General features: G+C 47.1%; 1 protein-coding gene across 1 annotated transcript in view; it reads left to right on the plus strand.

The window, feature by feature from the left end:
- The window catches only part of LOC147668213 (adiponectin receptor protein 2-like), a 245,207-nt gene that overhangs the window by 124,468 nt on the left and 101,640 nt on the right, over positions 1-19,099 (plus strand). Inside the window, exon 3 of the mRNA XM_086948695.1 lies at positions 18,627-18,798. Coding sequence (XP_086804821.1) covers positions 18,627-18,798 — 172 coding nt within the window. The remainder of the gene's footprint in view (positions 1-18,626; positions 18,799-19,099) is intronic.

Raw genomic sequence — 19,099 nt, forward strand, 5'->3', positions numbered from 1 at the left:
TGCATTCTAACGGGCCACCTCCTTAACATTTCACTCATTTTAAATCATGCATTCAAAAATAATTTTCCACACGTCTATGGATCCATATTAAGAAGCGTATTTAAAAGAACACAGCTCTCTCCGTGCAAACCCTTATCTCAATCCGACCGGTTGATTTATAACTTACAGTTCCAAGGCAAACCCACACAAATTCGTAGACGCAGTTCAAAAAGAATGTGAAATGAACAGAACCCTTCGCAAAGCACAAGATGTTACCTTTCCGTCAAGAAGCTGACAAAGCACGTAGGCAGACCAAGGAGTAAAAAAAAAAAGTCAAAATCAAACCATCAATCCTTAAAATAATCCACTGACTTTTATAGTCAGGTCAAATAACCATGCGTGTTGACAGCATGTTAAAAATAAAGACTGCCATCTCAATTCAAGATATTAACCCTTTGGCAGCTCAAGCACAATCAATTCCCAATGACTGCAGATACATGGGAAAATCATGAACACATCTCTTCACGTTTACAGATAACACGTACACACATTTTCAAAACGTTATCCCCAAGCACCCGAGAGAGATCCAGCTCTCTCCTGCCTAACGTAATGATAACATGCCCAGTCCAAGCCATGACCACATGGCGCTATTTACAAGCCATATTTACAAGACAAACTCTCCACAAACAATATATCCAAGGCGCAATTCACAAGGAACACAGCAGATCAACATGAGAACATGCACCTCACAAGCCACATTAACATGGCGCTATTCACAAGCCATATTTACAAGACAAGCTTTTCACAAACAATATATCCAAGGCGCAATGCACAAGGAACACAGCAGATCAACATGAGAACATGCACCTCACAAGCCACATTAATATGGCGCTATTCATAAGCCATATTTACAAGGAGCTATATGCAAAGAACTCCACAAATCATATTACAATGAACACATTTCACATTGCACAGCATAAGCAGATGCAGCAAGCAATTTAATGGACAATTTAAAAGCATTTTTTGCACACATTTATACAATTGGACCATCACAAAGATGTAACTGGCTCCCTCATGTAATGCCATCCTTCAACCCTGACAGTTTAAACACCAAGATGAAAACCATTCCTTCCACCCTGAATAAGCCAAATGCCATGATGTAATGCAATCTCCTCACGCTGCAACTGTTCAAGCCCATAGATCACACATGCTACATAAACTGCAACATTACGCCAGATGGAACCGGCGCTCAGGGCACTCCCTCAGAACACATGGGAAACTCTCTAAGCACATGGCCAGGACACACAGGATTCGTAAGATGCCGACTACGCCAAATGTTATGACCGGATTTTCTGATTAGATGGGATCAGCCCCTAGGGGCCCCTCCAACCCAGCCAGAACGTAATCACATCCCTCCTCTGGACCAACTATCCAGGCACCTGGGTACCTACCTGAGGATTGGGGAACTCGCAATTTACAAGCTCATATTATTAAAAACACAACTAAATCTATAGGGATACTAAGAATACTCACTGATTACTAAGGATATCCATACCCTACACCACACTCATACATCAGTTAGTCTCGCGGCCACTCAGACCCAGACTGATCTACCCTAGGGCAGATATGACACACAATCCGGTGCGTCTACACATGGGCCTGCAGAACCCAATGCTCCCTTTTCCAAACGGTTAGCAATCCTGCAAACCTACACGCCAGTCTCCCACCTGACTCACTTACGCAAGCCACAATCTTGTGGGTATCCACGCTGGTCTCCTACCCAACGTTCTCACTAACGCCGCATATCAACGACGACCACATTCCTATGAACACCTATATATATATATATATATTGGGAAGTCTCTTCACTAAGGGTCTGCTACTACAATATTAGGAGTTAGCCAATTAATATAATGTACCTCTTATTCTTGGCATCATAGGTCCACTCACTCCCTATTTATGTGATCACCACTTACCTGATTGGGATTACTCATCCATTCATGTACCTAGTAAACACCTAGAAGATACATTTACCTAGATTGAACAAGGATATAAGGCGCATTTTAGTTTAATACAAACTAGGGGTTTATTAGAACAATATAAACATTTACACAGATCTGTAACTGACAAAGACTATAGGTAGAACACACCGCTGAAAGAGAAAAGATTAGACATACAATAGCTTAGGGAATAAGGACAAAATTAAGGGTGGAGTTCACCTGATTAGTGTGTAGTCTTGTTCTAGCTGTCATCTGGGTTCCTCTCTCGTCTGTGCCTTGGCTCATCTCAGATTCTCTCTCTCTCCTGCACTCTTGGGTACACCTCTGCGCTGATCACTTTGCACTGGACTCATCTCCCCCACGAACTGTCTCCACCTCCCAGCTTCAATCTAATGGTTCCTGCCGCTCTGATCACCGTTCATTCCACTAGCTTGTTCACTCTGTCTCTGCACCAATGTCCAAATAACTCCATCTGCTCCCATAGGTTAGTCCACGATCTCTCCTCCGTCTCTTCTAAAAGGCATTACTTCAGACTCCAGCTATTCACACCTCCTCCTGATAAGTAACTGCTTCCGACTGCTTCCTTCAGTTCCAGCTCACTATTCAACTCAGCTCTCTCTCCAGCTTGAACCCTCTCTCTCTGCCAACTCCACTCCACTGCTTTCCACTCCTCCACCTCAACACGACTGACTGGCACCGCCACCTCCACTCGACTCTCCTCGACTCACTGACTCCGCCTCTGCACTTCACTGATATAGAATGCTGTTTCCTCATGGAAAGTTCCAGCCATCAGCCTGCCGCCCACCAGGTCTCTGCATCACCTCGCATCAAGGACACACACCCAGCCGGCCGGCCTTTTGTTGTGTCTTCCACACAGAGAATAATACAGCCTACCGATAAGGGCTGGCCCAGACCGGTTCTCTCCAAGTGAAAAACAGCCTTAACTATAAACTTTGCCTTTACCCTGAAAAGCCTCTCAGCTTCATCAAGATGGAGTCCCTCTAGCTCTAGGCCTGTAGGCCTGAAAGGGATGAAATGCCCCTTAGCTCTGTCAGAATACCTACATAAACCATACCAATGTGTCTAATATGTCAAAGCCAATAGGCAATAGACAGGTTAAAGTCAAAATAAAGGATCTATTATCATATTAAGCAGCTATCCTCTTCTAGGTCTGGAAAAAAGGGCTTAAAAGGGCCAACACAGGCTAAGAATACCTATACTAGATGTGAGCAAGACTAAGGTCTATATCACTGCTAAATAGAGCCCAAAAACTCTGCCATTACAGTAATGTAGAGTGTGAAATGTAGAGTGTGTAATGTAGAGTGTGTAATGTAGAGTGTGTAATGTAGAGTGTGTAATGTAGAGTGTGTAATGTAGAGTGTGTAATGTAGAGTGTGTAATGTAGAGTGTGGTGACTGTAGTAGATAGTGTGTAGTAGAGAGCGTGTAGTAGAGAGCGTGTAGTAGAGAGCGTGTAGTAGAGAGCGTGCAGTAGAGAGTGTGCAGTAGAGAGTGTGCAGTAGAGAGTGTGCAGTAGAGAGTGTGCAGTAGAGAGTGTGCAGTAGAGAGTGTGCAGTAGAGAGTGTGCAGTAGAGAGTGTGTAGTAGAGAGTGTGTAGTAGAGAGTGTGTAGTAGAGAGTGTGTAGTAGAGAGTGTGTAGTAGAGAGTGTGTAGTAGAGAGTGTGTAGTAGAGAGTGTGTAGTAGAGAGTGTGTAGTAGAGAGTGTGTAGTAGAGAGTGTGTAGTAGAGAGTGTGCAGTAGAGAGTGTGCAGTAGAGAGTGTGCAGTAGAGAGTGTGCAGTAGAGAGTGTGTAGTAGAGAGTGTGCAGTAGAGAGTGTGTAGTATAGAGTGTGTAGAAGAGAGTAGTGGCTGTAGTAGTGAGTGTGTAGTAGAGTGTGTAGTAGAGTGTGTAGTAGAGAGTGTGTAGTAGAGTGTGTTGTAGAGTGTGTAGTAGAGAGTAGAGTGCGTAGCAGAGAGTAGTGACTGTAGTAGAGAGTGTGTAGCAGAATGTGTAGTAGAGAGTAGTGACTGTAGTAGGGAGTGTGTAGTAGAGAGTGTGCAGTGATTTGAGTTTTACATCAAATTAAAAACGGGAACGGAACAAACTCATCCTATACATTATTGTGGTAGGTGCCCACGCATATAGGGTTAAATGATGCGTTAGATGCCACAGATCCCACCAACACGCTTCCTTTATGATAGGAGAATGCCCAACATCGCGGAGATTTGCTCTCTGCTCTTCCCGGATATTTGTATTTTCAAATATATAATGTTATCCTGCTAAACGAAGACGATGCTCAAACTATAAAAGAAGAGGGTTTCACAGATATGTTAGTCCTTCCGGGCAAACGAAATGACCCAAAGAAAGATCAAGTGACAGTGTAGAGCTCCAAGTGAGTCTTAATAAAATCAGTGTCTGCAACGCATAGCATCAAAGACGAGCGGGGCATCAAACTGCAGTGTCATTCAATCAAAGCTTCAAGGCTTCTGAGCGCTAGCCGAGAATTATTTTTTGTGAAGCACTAATCACTGTGGAAGGTGCCCCTGCTATCCCAGATGTGAGAAGTCAGTCTGATATAAAAATAAGCAGTATTTGGAATGAATGTATTTGGCAGGGGGAAGGTGGGGCGGCGCAAGACAGTACTGACGAGTGAACAGGAGCCATTTTGTACCGAGTGATTCTGCCTGTGTGCATGTAGACAAACCAGGCAGCAGCATGAGCATGTGATCAACATCGTGTTCACCAGTTCAAAGTGCCGCAGCTTCGAGGCGGGCGAGCCGACAGATTAACAGGGAGAGCCCGAGCCGAGCCGAGGGTCTGGCTCGGGCCTTAGAGCCCTGGAAATATGTGCTATGTAAATTATACAGCGAAGATCGCGTCAAAATATGACGGCCTCTTTAAAAAGGTGTCGTTCTTTAAAATGTGAAGGCTTGGTGTTAATGCTGCACGTTATCGCTCTGCACTGAGAAGGTTTTCTACAACTGGTAGCGCACATATTTCAAAGTGTTTTCATACACAAAAAAGAAAAAAACAACACTTTGCGTTGTTGTAGCTGCTGCTTGCTACATGTTGGAATGTGTGTTCCAGCGGAGTTTCTTCAAGTTCCCGCTTCCCGCCGGGCCGCCGCGCTGCCTGCGACGACCCGGAAGCGGTTGGGCAGCCGGCCAATCGCAGCGCGGCCCCAACCGGAAGTCCCGCCCCCATCGCGGCGCGAGAGAGAAGACACTGTCCGAGGAGCCCCGAGGGCTCCTGATCGAGTCCCGGTCCCGAGATGGGGGACCGGGTGAAGAGCGGCCGGGCGCATGAAGAAGGCGGGGCTCTCATGTGGTGAGAGTGCCCCGCAAAGTGCAACCGCCGCCCGAGAGGCACGCCGAGCACCGCCAGAACAGGTGAGTGTGTTGCGGAGGAGGAGGGGTGAGTGGGGGTGGGGTGTGCGCGTGTGTCTGTTGTAGTGTCTGTGCGTGCGTGTGTCTGTCTGCGCGTGTGTCTGTTAAAGGGGGGGTGCGTGTGTGTGTATGCAGTGTGTGTATGTGCGCATGCGTGCGGGAGCCTTTCTGTGCATGGGAATATCGGGCACGGCGACGCGACGTGCGCGCTCACGAGCTACAATCTCCAGGAGGACAAGCTCGTCACAGTCTGCAGTCCACATTCCCCGGAAAGTGACGAAAGAACAGTGCTGGCAAGCAGACCGGTTCCCCTTGATGACAGTTAGGTGTGTCTTTGTACTCATTCAACTTTCATTTTGGCTGCTATTATTATTTGTATTGACCAAAATGTTATTATGTTAATCCCTTCATAGCTGCCACCACCACAATGTAGCAACCAGTCATGGAGTCACAGCATGCTTCAATCATTTCCCGTTATCAAAGTGGGAGTTCCACAGTATAAATAGAAAGTTGCACAATGTTAAACATGTGGAGCAAATCCCTCGAGCAGACCAGACCAGACCAGTGTTTCTCTATTAATTCTCTTTTTCCTTAATTTCCACAGTAGCCAATATGTGTTTCGTCTTTATTGACTTCCTCAGGGCTAATAAATAGGAATCTCACTCCTCAATTGACATCATAACATCTGTAGGAATACGAATATTATGATATCTGTTGGACTTGGCCCTTTTTGCAGGGTCATCAAAGAACTTTTTGCCTTCCTCCTGAATTTTTTTCTGACCTGTTGTTGGAGGTTTTAGGACTCAGGGCACTTTATCACTACTGATCAGTGCTGATGTGCATGTGCTCTCCATAGTACACTTGGTAAGATTGGTCTACACCTGTTTGGCATATTTAATTTACATGTCAGTCCCTTGTACAGTGGTATCTCATATACCCAGGGCCAATCAATCAGGGGGTTTATAAAGCGTGCTTCTCACCCGTGAGCGTCTCAATGCGCTGAGGGGGGAGGCCTCCGGTCAAGTCGAAGAGTCCGGTGTTGAGGTCCTTCCTGAATGTGCAGGGTCGGAGAGCGTCTGATGTTCACGGGGAGCTCGTCCCGGTCTTGGCTGTGATGTAGGAGAAGGCTCTCCCACCTGTTCTACTTCTGTGGATGCTTGAGACATCGGCCCGGGCGAGGTGGGTGGAGCCGAGGTTCCTCCTTGGCATGTGGAAGGTAATTCTCTTGTTGAGGTATTTGGGTCTGATGTTGTGGAGGGATTGGTAGGCATGGGAGAGGAGTTTGAAGGTGACTCTCTTTTCGACGGGGAGCCAGTGGAGGTCTCGTAGGTGTTGGGTCACGTGTTCGTGGCGTAGAGTCCCAGGACGAGTCTGGCAGGGGCGTTCTGGATGGTTTGGAGTCTGCGTAGTAGAGTTCTGTTGATACCGGCATATAGGACGTTGCGGTAGTCCAATCAGCTGGTTATCAGTGCGTGGGTGGCGGTCTTTCTGCAGTCGGAGGGGGGGGGTCCATTTGAAGGTCTTGCGGATGATGCGCAGGCAGTTGAAGCTGGTGGAGATGACGGTGTTGATCTGGCGGTTCATGGAGAGGGAGGAGTCGAGGATGATGCAGAGGTCTCGTGTGTGGTCTGTAGGGGTGGGTGGCTTTCCGAGGGTGGAGGCCCACCAGGAGTCGTACCAGGTGGAGTTGTGGGTTCCGAGGATGAGGACCTCTGTCTTCTCTGAGTTGAGCTGCAATCAGCTTTCCTTCATCCAGTCTGCCACATTCTTCATCCCTTCCTGGAAGCAGAGTCTGGTGTGTTCGGGGGTTCTTCGTGAGTGAAAGGATGAGCTGGGTGTCATCGGCATAGGATACAATGCTGAGTCCCTGCTGTTTGACGATGGCGGCAAGGGGGGCCATGTAGATGTTGAAGAGCGTGGGGCTGAGTGAAGAACCTTGGGGTACGCCGCAGTTGATATCAGTGGGTTTGTAGAGGAAGGGAAGGGAGTCTGATCCTCTGGGTTCTGTCGGAGAGAAAGGATTGGATCCAGTCGAGGGCGGCTCCTTGTATCCCTGCATCATGAAGTCTGGCTGTGAGTGTGTGGTTAGAGACAGTGTTGAATGCTGCAGAGAGGTACAGAAGGTTGAGGGCCGGGGTGTGTCCCTGTTCTAGTAGCATGCGGATGTCATCTGTGGCTGCGAGGAAGGTTGTCTCGGTGCTGTGGTTGCTGCGGAATCCGGACTGGGAGGCGTCTAGGATAGTTCTATGCCCACGAGCCTCGCTGGGACTTTTGCAGCGAAAGGGAGGAGAGAGATGGGCCGGTAGTTTTTCAGGTCGGTGGGGTCGGCCTTGGGTTTCTTCAGGAGGGGTTTGACCTCCGCCCGCTTCCAGTCGTCTGGGAAGATGCCGAACATGAAGGAGGCATTGATGGGCTTGCCTAGTTCGGGTGTGATGGTGGCGGTGGACCTGTGGAATATGTGTGGTGGGCAGGGGTCCGAAGGGGCTCCTGAGTGGGTTTTCTTCAAGGTGGCAGTGATGTGTTCAACGGTGGTGGCTTCCCAGGTCATGCTGGTTGGCAGGTTGGTGGCATCAGGGAGGGGGGAGTTGTTCGTCGTAGGTTCGTTGAAGTTGTTGTAGATGGTCTTGATCTTCAGATGGAAGTAGGTGCTGAGTTTGTCTCAGAGTTCCTGGGAAGGAGTGATGTCTGTGGCTTCGCTGGGAGGTTTTGTGAACTGTTGTATGACGTTGAACAGCTCCTTGGTGTTGGTTGCGTTGTCTTTTTTGAAGGTTCATTTGGTGTCTCTATGGCGCTGGTGATATTCTATGAGGGCGCTCCTGTGGTTGTTCCGAGCTTCTGTGGTTTTTTTGTTTCGCCAGGATTTCTCTATGCGTCTGCAGGAGCATCTGGCTTCTTGTAGTTCTGTGGTGAACCAAGCGGCCTTTAGGGGGTGTTGCTTAGCTGGGTGTCAGAGGGGTGCGAGTTTGTCGGCGCAGCGGGAGAACCAGCGGTGGAATTCTGTGGCTGCGGAATTGGTGTCGGTCGTGGCGCTGGGTGGGTCTTGGAGGAGGGTGGTGCTGAGGAGTTCCTCAGTGACCTTGCTCCAGTTCCTCCTTGGTGGTTCCGATGCAGGCTTGGGTGCGGGGTCAGTGTTGAAGGTGAAATGGATGCAGTGGTGATCTGTTCAGAGGGGCTGAGTGGTGTGGCTGAAGCGGATGTTTGTTCCTCCTGCGCAAATAGGGTCTTGGGTGTGTCCAGCTCTGTGGGAGGGCGTGTTGACCAGTTGCTTTAGTCCGATGTTGGCGACATTGTCGAGGAGAGTGATAGGGTCGGGTTATTGTAGTTGTCGAGGTCGGTGTTCAGGTCCCCGAGTAGAATGTAGTCCGTGGAGGTGATTGCGTGGGATGCGGAGAGCTCAGCGATGATGGTTGCGGACTGGGTGCGAGGTCCCGGCGGTCTGTAGATGAGGGTCCCGCATAGCGCTCGTTCTTAGGCTGGTCTGGATCTGGAAGTTGAGGTGTTCTGAGTTGGATTATGGGTCACTCGAGGTGGAGAGTCGGAGTGTGGCTTTGTGGGTGATAGCGAGTCCTCCTCCTGGGCAGTGGGGGCGGTCTTTTCTCTGGATCTTGTAGCTGGCGGGGATGGCGGTGGCGATGTCGGGGCCGGAGGGGATGGTACAGGTTTCTGTGAAGGCTACGTCGGGCGGGAGGGTGTTGATCTGGTCCCAGAACTCGACGGCGTGTCGGTGGTAGGATCGCACGTTGAGGAGGATGCAAGTCAGGGACTTTGTGATGCGTGCGTCGGGCGGTCCTTCGGTGGTATTGGGGGCAATGTTGATGGTGAATGATCTGCGGCAGGGTAGGCATGCAAAGGGCCCGTGGGTGGTGTTTGGCGTGGATCTTACGCAGTAGGAGTGTCTTCCGGGGTTGAGTGCGTGGAGGGTGGTGGAGTCATAGCGGTGGGGTCTGGGAGAGCCAGGGTTCCTGGTGCTGGTTGGGTGTGGACGGGCGCAGGTCGCCATTAAGAGGGGAGAGGGGCGGGACCAGGGTAGGGAGGCGGGAGCAGCGGCAGGAAACAGACAAAATTACCACTGTTGCACTGAAGCCTAATGTAGTGGTACTACAGAAGGGGAACACACAGGCTGAAATAAGAGGCACAACAGTAAGGGGCGCACACAGAGAAATAACGCTGTAATTACTAGAACAAAAGAATGTTGAGAATGACGGTCGGCAGGAAATTAGGTGAACCTGAGGCGCTGGAAGCTGGCAGCCGGCGTTATCCCTGTTCGTGAAGGGCACTGAGCAGGAGGTGAGCGTCTGTTCAGGTGGAGCTGCCGGGGAGAGTGCTGGCCTGGACCCGAGGGCCAGTAAATTAAATGCTACTGCTGGGCTTACAGTGCTGCTTGCGCCACCCACAAAGTAGCCTTTCAAACCTGTCTCAGGCCTCTTCCACTGCAAGGGCTGCGCTCACAATTTACTGCCGCTGTGACGTGGCACATAAAGTGGATGCCACGTCTGTAACTCTCCTTTTACTACATATCAGTCACTCCTGAGGTAGGCCCTAGCTAGCTTTATGAGCTGGGTGCGGTGTAGGTAAAAGGTAGGACATATGCCCTAACTGTGTGGCATGTCTTGGCAGTGACAAACGGCCTATTTGGTTTCTCACTGCTGTGAGGCAGCCCTCTCATAGGAATTCATTGGGGATTCCCTGATATGTGCTTCAGTGGTAATTCCTGACTTAAGAGGGGTAGCGTGATCAAGTTTGGTATGTTTGGAATAGTGGGAATAAATGCTGTGTATTGGTGTTCACAGATTTATGAACACTATTTTAGAAATGACACTTTTAGAAGTAGGCATTTCTGTGTGCTATGTGCCTTTCTTCCTGCCTGTTGTGTATTGACTGTCTTGCCTTGGAGAGACAGGGCCTTGGGAGCAGCAGTGGTTCCATAAAGTCTGGATGAGTCAGCGTTATATTGAATAGGCCTGATCTGCATTTGGAGTGGTGGGAGATGGGGCACTTGCACCTGAATAGGGCTGTGCCTGCCTTCCACAATGGGGCCAGGGCCTACACTTACAATGCGGAATGTTGTGCACTTGCCAAATTCCTCCAGAACTGGTTTGGACTGGGCTCAGAGCCCTAGGCCAGGGGAGAACAAAGACATATGCCCTATAAATCCTGGGGCTGTGTCCCTATGTCTGTGGATCTGAACAAACTTGGATTTAAATAACACTCTGCCAGGAGGAGCTGCTGCCTGAGGGGGTTGGAGGGACAGCCCTTCCGCTGGGGGGCCCCGAGTGCTGGCCTGCCTGTGCCCAGCTCTGCCCTTGTTAATTTCTGGCAAAGAGCGCTGCCTGCTCCCTCTTGTTGTCTTCAGGAGGGAGACCGGCTGTGGGCTTTATTGATGGTACCCTCTGAATTCAGCGTGTGGTGAACTCTTTTCAGCCCAAATTCAGGTTAACTTGCTTCGCCACCAAAAGCGAATGCTGAGCGCTTCAATTTTAATTTTAAACTTGTGCCACAGTAGAAGCGCGTGGTCAGCGCTATCACCACAACTGTCCTCGGAGCCAGAGAAGGGGCTCAATCCTCAAACCTTCATCGGGTGCTGAGTGTGTATCCGCATTGGGAGGAAGACAGAAGCCCCGACGGAGACTTTGCTCTGTGAAGTGAAGCTGCCGGAAGTCAGGCAGAGGGCGCTTGATCGTGGGCGGTGCTCCAGAAAGAAAGTGGAGAGCCCCGCGGGTTTCCCTTAGCATGGTCGTGTGCAGGGCTGGCAGGAGCGACTGAGCCAGAGCCTTACAGGCTCCTGTGGCCACAGGGAAGAAGTCCAGAACTCCACCGCCGTCATGTGTTGCTGTGCGGACGGCGTGGACGTCGAAACGGAAGTCAGGCGGCTGTTGCCTGTTTGTGGGCGGGGCTGACAGCCATGAGCCTTTCAGTGGAGACGGGAAGGTGGCGGAGGTTCTGCCCCTTGATTGAAGACCACCCCTTGGAATCCTGACTCACCCAGAGTGAGGGTAAGTCCGGGTAGCTTTGCCTTTGTGGGGGGATCAAGTGGGGTCTTTCACATCCTTGGGGGCATTGCTCTGCCCTTTTTGGTGACATTGCAGGGATTACTCCAACCTCGGGGGCACGAGATCGGGAGAGGTCTCCAAAGTTTTGGGCTGGCCAGCAGGAGCACTGCGTAAGTTGCGGCAGCTGCCGAATTGTGTACACTGCTGGCGGGCTTTTCTTGTTCCTGTGGGCATAAAGTGTGCACCGGCCCAGTGATTGTTCTTGCGCACGGTAGACTACGGTTATACCGGGCTGTGTTAGTCCTGAATATAATTAGGCTGTGGTGTTACGTCTACTGTGGCAATGAGGCTCCTAATGGGGGCATGATGTATTTATGATGTGTGCCCAGTGGAAAGGTCACTAAGGTGCACTGGTGATGATACACATTTTAGGCTATACTAAGTACCGTTGTGATGTTTATGCCTAAAATGTGTTTGATATGTTTTCTGCAAGTGTTTACTTTGGTGCACTATTGCTGGTACTTTTGCCTATGCTAAGTGCAATCCTGCCAGTATTTACTGGTGACACTAAATGTCATGACCGTGGCATGATTGGCCTAATGATTTAGGTAATCCCTGTAAATTTGTGACAAGTGCCCGGTGGCACAGTGTATATATGTGATTAGGTTCTAATGTATTTTATGGATAATACACCGGCCATTTTTATATAACATGGTGTGGAGTTTCTTTTGTGGTGTGCCTAATGTGTCGCTGCTGTGTGTGTGCTGCGCAAACACTTCACGCATTGCCTCTGGGATGTGCCGGACTGCTTTGCCAACCTACCAAAGGGGTGAGCAGGGGGTTATCATTAGTGTGAATTCCCCTGCCCTGACTAGAGTAGTGGTTTCTGCCTGGCATGGGCGCATACCTTAGCCAACCAGAAATCCCATTTCTAACAGTATCAATTAAAGAGTGGGAGGAGGAGATAGAAACCTGCTCGGCATCCTTGCCTTTTAAACTATGAACATTGAAACTATGCTGCTCTACGATACATCTTAAGTTATTACTTCCGAGTTGCATTGGGCCTATGGTTTATTCCTATTTATTAACCCGTGGATGAAAGATGAAATACTTTTTCTTACTACTCCAAGAGGGGAAGAACAGGCATCATACACAATACAAGCGGAATATTCCACAAATGCAACAAAACCCTCTAGCACCTTCAAATGACATTCCAGAACAGTTTTTCTATGTCGATTTTCTTTGTTTCTTAATTTCCCTTTTTTAAGGGGAGTTCGTGGTAAGGGCAATACTTTACTCCAAAGTTATACCCTGGTATCTCTGGCATGAATTTTCTGAAATGAGTGGTTTTTTCTCTTCTCATCAACAATGTCATTGTCTGGACCATTGATAGTTTTCTCGTCGGCGATGGCAATATCGTCTGCAATATAAGAGATCCTCAATGGGATTGCTGTCAACAGGGAACTAACTGTAACCATAATAGTCGACAATGATGTTGATGTAGTCAACGTTGTTGTCTTTGAGGGTGTTGTCGTTGATGACTTAATCATTGTCAACGGTTTCTTCGTTGACTGCTCCATCGATAGTGCTGCAGTAGGCTTTCTTAATTTCGTGGATACCTTGTCTGATGTTGTTGTAGGTTCTGATCTTAGCTTTTGGTGAGAGGAAATATGTTCTATTTTTTGTTTTTGATGGTGCTCCAAGGATGGTTTTCGCTCTTGTGAAGGTCTGTGGTGAGTCGTTTTAGAACGTTTTTTGGGAGGTTCTTACTTTGTACTAGCTTTGGATGAATGCCCTTTTGACATTTCCCTATTGTGGGGCTTTTTGATAGATTCTGATGAGCTGTCACAATCATGCCCTGAAGCTACGGATTCCTTGTCTCAGATTTTTGAAGCCATAGCAAAAGTCTCCCCTCATTTTGGAGAAAAAGTATGACAAATGTTAGTCTTTTATGTGTGACAATGGCGGAGGCAGTAGATGGGGTTCTTGTGTGTATCCTCAGAGTATAGTCTCTTCTTCCCACAGGTACCACAATGTCTGCAGTGACTTTTTTTAGAGTCTTCTGACATGGTGTTCAGTCAGTTTTTTGTTAATAGATGTTAAGGAGTTGGGTTTTAATCAAGTAACTCCAGTATCAAAGCTAGAAGTTGTAGTTTAAAGATTTTCTTTTGACAATAAATTGAGCAGAGTTTGGAGAAACTCTGGTCACACAACATGGGGTAGAAAATCTGAGGTATGGTATCCTCTGAGAGGAGTGGTTACCAGAGTGCTGAAGCCTGATTAGCTAAAGTTTGGATCTTTTTAAATGATGTGACTAGATGATGTTTTAAGACTGTGCAAGCTATGTTTAGCATAGTACTGCTTTCCAGTTATTCTTTGGAACAACCTCTCCCGACGACTGGGAATGATTCACGCATATGACTCTATGAAAGATGCCAATACTGGAGAACCATAGTTACAGGTGAGTAACCTTTTCCTTCATTAGATTAAAGATTCGGAGCTTTAGTTAATGGCTGTTATTTGTCCTTGTTGCAGACGTGATTCAGAAAATATTTAATGGCTTAAATCCAAGTATAGTGTAAAAAAACGGGGGCCACTATGTTACCCAGTGGAAACTAGCTAACTTAATATAATAGCCACATTGGTACGTACAATGTTTATAAAGTATTTTCAAAACAGCAGATTGCTAGTAGGTAAAACCTACCTAACTTTAGAGTATGTAAGATGTAAATCAATTGCATTATCCAATGCAGGAACATATGGACCACCATACAGTAAGAAGATACTCCATACATTGATGGGTGCTGCAGACAACGTCTGACAGGGAAAGCAAAAGGTGCTGAGCACATCTGACGCCAAATAAGCAAATAGTGCAGCACACAGTGTTAGGTGTGATTGTACCCGGCAACACGTTCTAATGGGGAATTGAGCTGTTTCGGGCACTTTTAATGCGTGTTCATGTAACAGTCCAATTTTTTTTTAAAGCAGATTGTCTGGCCCAGCTTGTTCCAAGTGCACAGTGTCATCTTTAAGACCGACCATTGATGAGTCCATCTAGTAGCTAACCTAGAAGACAACTGCATGCCTTGCCAGTGAAAAATATGGGCAATAACTTGTTGATCAGTGTCATGGAACTTTGTATGAACCGGTCACTCTCGAATGTTATCAAAGCAATCTAGTGTTTGGCAGTTGCTGAACGGGGATAGGGAGCAGTTGCCAGTAAAGTTCTCATCTTCATCATCTGCCAGGGCCTCTGACATAATAACTGTATGATTTTAGTCAGGGGTTGATGAGCAGAGGGCTGTCTGATAAATGAGCAGGGCTGATATGATTAATGAAGAACAAAGTATGTGAAGTTAGTCTGTTAGTGTCTTGTCCTCAAATTGTTCTTACCTCAATTGCTAATGGTCAGAAGAAACCTAGTTTCAGGCAGTTGCTTGTCCTCGTGAGTGGTGTTTCAAGAGATGGCATGAGGCGAAAGCAGATTGGCAGATAAAGGTGAGATAGGATGTAACTCTGAAATGATATGCACAAATAAATTGGTATGGCATTGTCGCTGTTCTCACTGAGCAGGGAAATTTGAGCTACAGAGTCTATACCTGGAAAAAATGAAGGAGCCTCGAAGTCTTACATTTCTAATGTCTTACTACAGACCACACTCTTACCAGTTTTGACTTTTATTGAAGCTTCATCTTGAGTTTCTCTGTAGAAATCTCCAACCTGTGTTTCCAATTTTGAGGAAATGATTTTCATTTTGTTTTAGTATTTGTTGTAGTTGATGTAATCTGTATTTAAAACACTATCTGAGGACCTCGAAATCAATAGTCAAAACGCTGTGGCACTTTAAATGTGTCTGCACTAAGGTGGCTAAAGTTCCTCTTAGATAAAAATAGGTAAACCCTAAGATTATGGTGTACCGAAAAAAAGGGAATAATCTAAATAGATAGGTACGGGGAATGGTTTGTTTGTCTTTCTATTGGGAGGTTGGGATATGGTGTGTTAAGAGAATTCCTCCTGTTGTCTCGAGTGCCCTCAGACACCCTTGCGAGTGTCAAATATCATCATGGGGCGTTGCTCCTCGTGTGGGTGGCGCTGCAGTCCCTCATGGGCCCCACGAGGGGGCTATTTTATGGAGATCTTTTTAAGGAGATGCTGCAGTTGTGCTTGTGGGCGTGGGGGCCATTTAAATGTGACCTTTCTTAAATACATAAAGCTTTACCGAGATCTATCATCTTTGGCCAGCACTCTCATGAGTATTTGCTGAACATCTCGAACCGAAATACTCTACATTAGTTAACGTTATCAATGCGTAAGGACCTGTTGTAGATGATAAAAAAAGCTAGTATTTGGTCGAGAAGGTGAGAACTGATACAAGCAGAATATTCTCTATTGCAGTCCAGAGAGTGATCCTGATACATCTCATGCCCTCTGGAGCGATAGTGATTTTATTTTTTGAGTTTATTTTGAGCTTTTGCTGAAGTCATTGGAGCTAAAAATGGATGTTTCTCAGTATTGATGTGCATATCAGCAGCTGCCTCCTGTTCCTTCATTAGAGCGTGAAAGCCCTTGGTACGCTACTGCACAGGGTGGGAGTGGTTAATTATGTGGATCTATCAAGACGGAGTGACTAGTATGCTGTCAGCATTTGTGTGGCACACGTCTGTTGTTTGAATGTTCTTGTGATCTTGGCTGTCTGTGGGTGCTTGTCTGAATAGCTGTGTGGTTTCTTGGTAATAGTAATTGTGTTTGGTGTGTGTAACAAGGGAATCAGTCATTGATGTGATTAGTTGATGGTTCCTGCTTGATACATAGATCTAGCTGTTCTGGTTGTTCGCTGATGCCCCCAACATCTTTGGCAAACCGGACTCCTTTAGCGTGAAGAAGGAGGGGACACTGGCCGCTCCGGCATTCCTCCATGCCAATCTAAGCCATGCCCAGCCCGGAGGTCATCTACTCTGACGCCTTTGAATATGAAGAGGATGTTGTGCCAACACGCAAGACCAGTGGCACTCGAATCAACACCACACCCAGGGGCGTAAGTATCCTCGGATCTGACACTCACTCAAAGCCTCACAAGAGTCCACACACTGGGGCAGATCACCACTCGCACAAGAGTCAGGCTTCAAGCCCATGTACAAAAGGCCGCCACCTCCTCTGCCATTGAGCTCCGGTCAGCACCGAGAGAAGGAGCCATCCAAGGGCAGGAATTCCTCTCAGCCGTCAAACCCCACACAGCCCAAGGTCATTGGTCGGCCTCACTCCCTCTTGAAGTCGGCACCAGGCCCTCCATTGACAGCGAAAGCACCGTTGGTGGTTGGCTCAGATGAATCGGAGCAGCCCATTCTGTAGACACTCCAGGAAGAGCTTGACGCCAGTCAGAAGTGCCTTTTCATTCAAGCAGTCACCAACCCCTCATCCAATGCCATAGAGACAGGGGCCCTAGCTCTTGCCCCTATGTTCTACTTTCCCCTGCCACTACCTCCACCTCCACCAGTCTCACTGCCATGTTCATGCACACCACGCCAGCTGCCTTCGCCTGAGTTGTACTGAGGGGTCCTCACAAACCTTTTTGGATCCAGGCAGCCCCTTTAATCCTGCTGATCCCTATGACATGACCTTTGAGACTGCAGATCTTGAGCACTATCCTGTCAGGTCATCAGCCGCCTCCCCCGTCCTCCAACTCTGAAAGTTTGGCTTAGCTTGGTGAATAGTCCAGTGCATCCATACCTGTATCAAAAAACTAAAAGAACCTTACGCCTTCCTTCCCTCCCCGCACGGCACCCTTGTCCTGTTTATAAAAGGCACAGCCGTGACTAGCTGACATATGCAAAACGGCCAGCAGATCAAGCCCACATATATTTACCAAACACTATTGTGTGGATATACTAGCTTGCGAGCCGGTAGTGCTTGGCCAGATGGTATTGGGAACTTTGATGCACCCTACACATGCTAACCACTTCTAATAGAGTGTACTGCTTTACAGTCTATGCAAAGTATGTGTATCTACAGCCACACATTCTACGAACGGAAAATGTTACCTCCAAGCATCTGTTCGTAGTGTGTAGTGCTGTAGATTCACATGCACCCACCCTCCTTCCCTTCCTCTTGCTCTGCATATCTCATGTTACATGTTTGACACTGTACAATGCACATGGTATGTTATTTCACCACTCCAAACATACTTTCACCGGCTGTGAGAAAAACAGGCTAACATGGACTCTATGCCCATGTGCATTGTCTACCAAGTAAGGAGTCCCATGCATGACTCAAAAGACTTTTTTGAAGAAATGACCGATCCCAACACTACATGGCAGGAGTATGCAGAGCATGTGAATCTACAGCATTACAAGCTACAAACGAATGCTTACAAGGTTAGTAACATTTTCCTTTCTACCATACTTTGCTGTGGATTTTTCCTTGTTTTTTGGGTACTGACACTGAAGGTGCCCAATGTAATCTTTATTAAAATCTCAACAAAACCAAAAATATGTTTTGCCCTTTCTGAAATGATTGAATATTCCTTCATGTAGAGGAGGCCATGGATGGTCTCTTGCAGTGTAAGGTTTTCGACCAATGCCATATTCATCTTCACTTGCAGATACAAATACACACCCAACTTGCATTTTCCCGGACAGGTTGTTCTCCCTTATCCTCATTCTCCATCTGCTGCTTCTCTGGCTTTGTCCTAGTTGAGCTTGGCCCAAACCACAGAGTAAATTTGTGCCCGTTTGACTTTATTCAACATGACATTTTTTTTTTTTATGAAAAACTATTTTTTTTCATCTATCCCCCTTAATGTTTATCTTCGTATTTTGCCTCACCCATGCACTTTTTCATAATTTGATTAATTGCCTTCATGTAATTTTATTTGTACCAGCAATTTGGAGAAAATCACTTTATAAATGTAAGTAAATAAAAATTAACATCCTCAGACTTGAAACTGTATTTCTGATCACAGCTTAAGCTACATTATGTTCATGTCTGCAGAAAAAGTAACGACCTGAAATCTAACAAACGATATGTACATATGTTGAGCTTTTAGCTGAATAAAAACCTCTTCACATTCTGTTACTGAAATATTTTCCTTACTTTTAATTACTGGAAAGGTGGGTCTGAGAAGTGAGGGAGACGTATCTGTTTTAAGTTGCTCGCCATAAAAAATAAGTTTTCCAGCATCACTTCAAATTTTAAAAGTAGCAATGTGTTAGCGTGGAAAGTGTCCCAGATAGGTTTGAGAGTAACTAAACCACTGTGTGTTTTTACTTCTGCAGGTATGGGAAGGTCGATGGCGTGTCATCCCACACGATGTTTTACCGGACTGGCTGAAAGACAATGACTACCTTCTGCACGGGCATAGACCACCACTGCCCTCCTTCCGAGCGTGCTTCAAAAGCATTTTCAGGATACATACAGAGACAGGCAACATCTGGACGCACCTCTTAGGTAGGTGATGATGCAGAGCAGTCACATCTGTGGTGCAGGAAGCGGTTTGCCAAACCTGCACCTTATCTCTGTAGTGCGGAGAGGAACATTTTGGGCTTTCTAGCAACATATCAGCAACCTGGACCAAATGAATTTTTTTTTAAGTTATGCCAAATTAGACATCGTAAAACACCAGGAAAATAACCTGGTATATTATTTTGTTATTTGTGTTCCGGTTATGTTAATGTGAAATTAGTATTCCATAATTTCCAGCAGGTAATCAAGTCTGCAATTTTAAATTATTAAACCTCTGTCATCTACA

This window comes from Lissotriton vulgaris, unplaced genomic scaffold (assembly GCF_964263255.1).
Source record: "Lissotriton vulgaris unplaced genomic scaffold, aLisVul1.2 SCAFFOLD_214, whole genome shotgun sequence".
NCBI classification, from domain to species: domain Eukaryota; kingdom Metazoa; phylum Chordata; class Amphibia; order Caudata; family Salamandridae; genus Lissotriton; species Lissotriton vulgaris.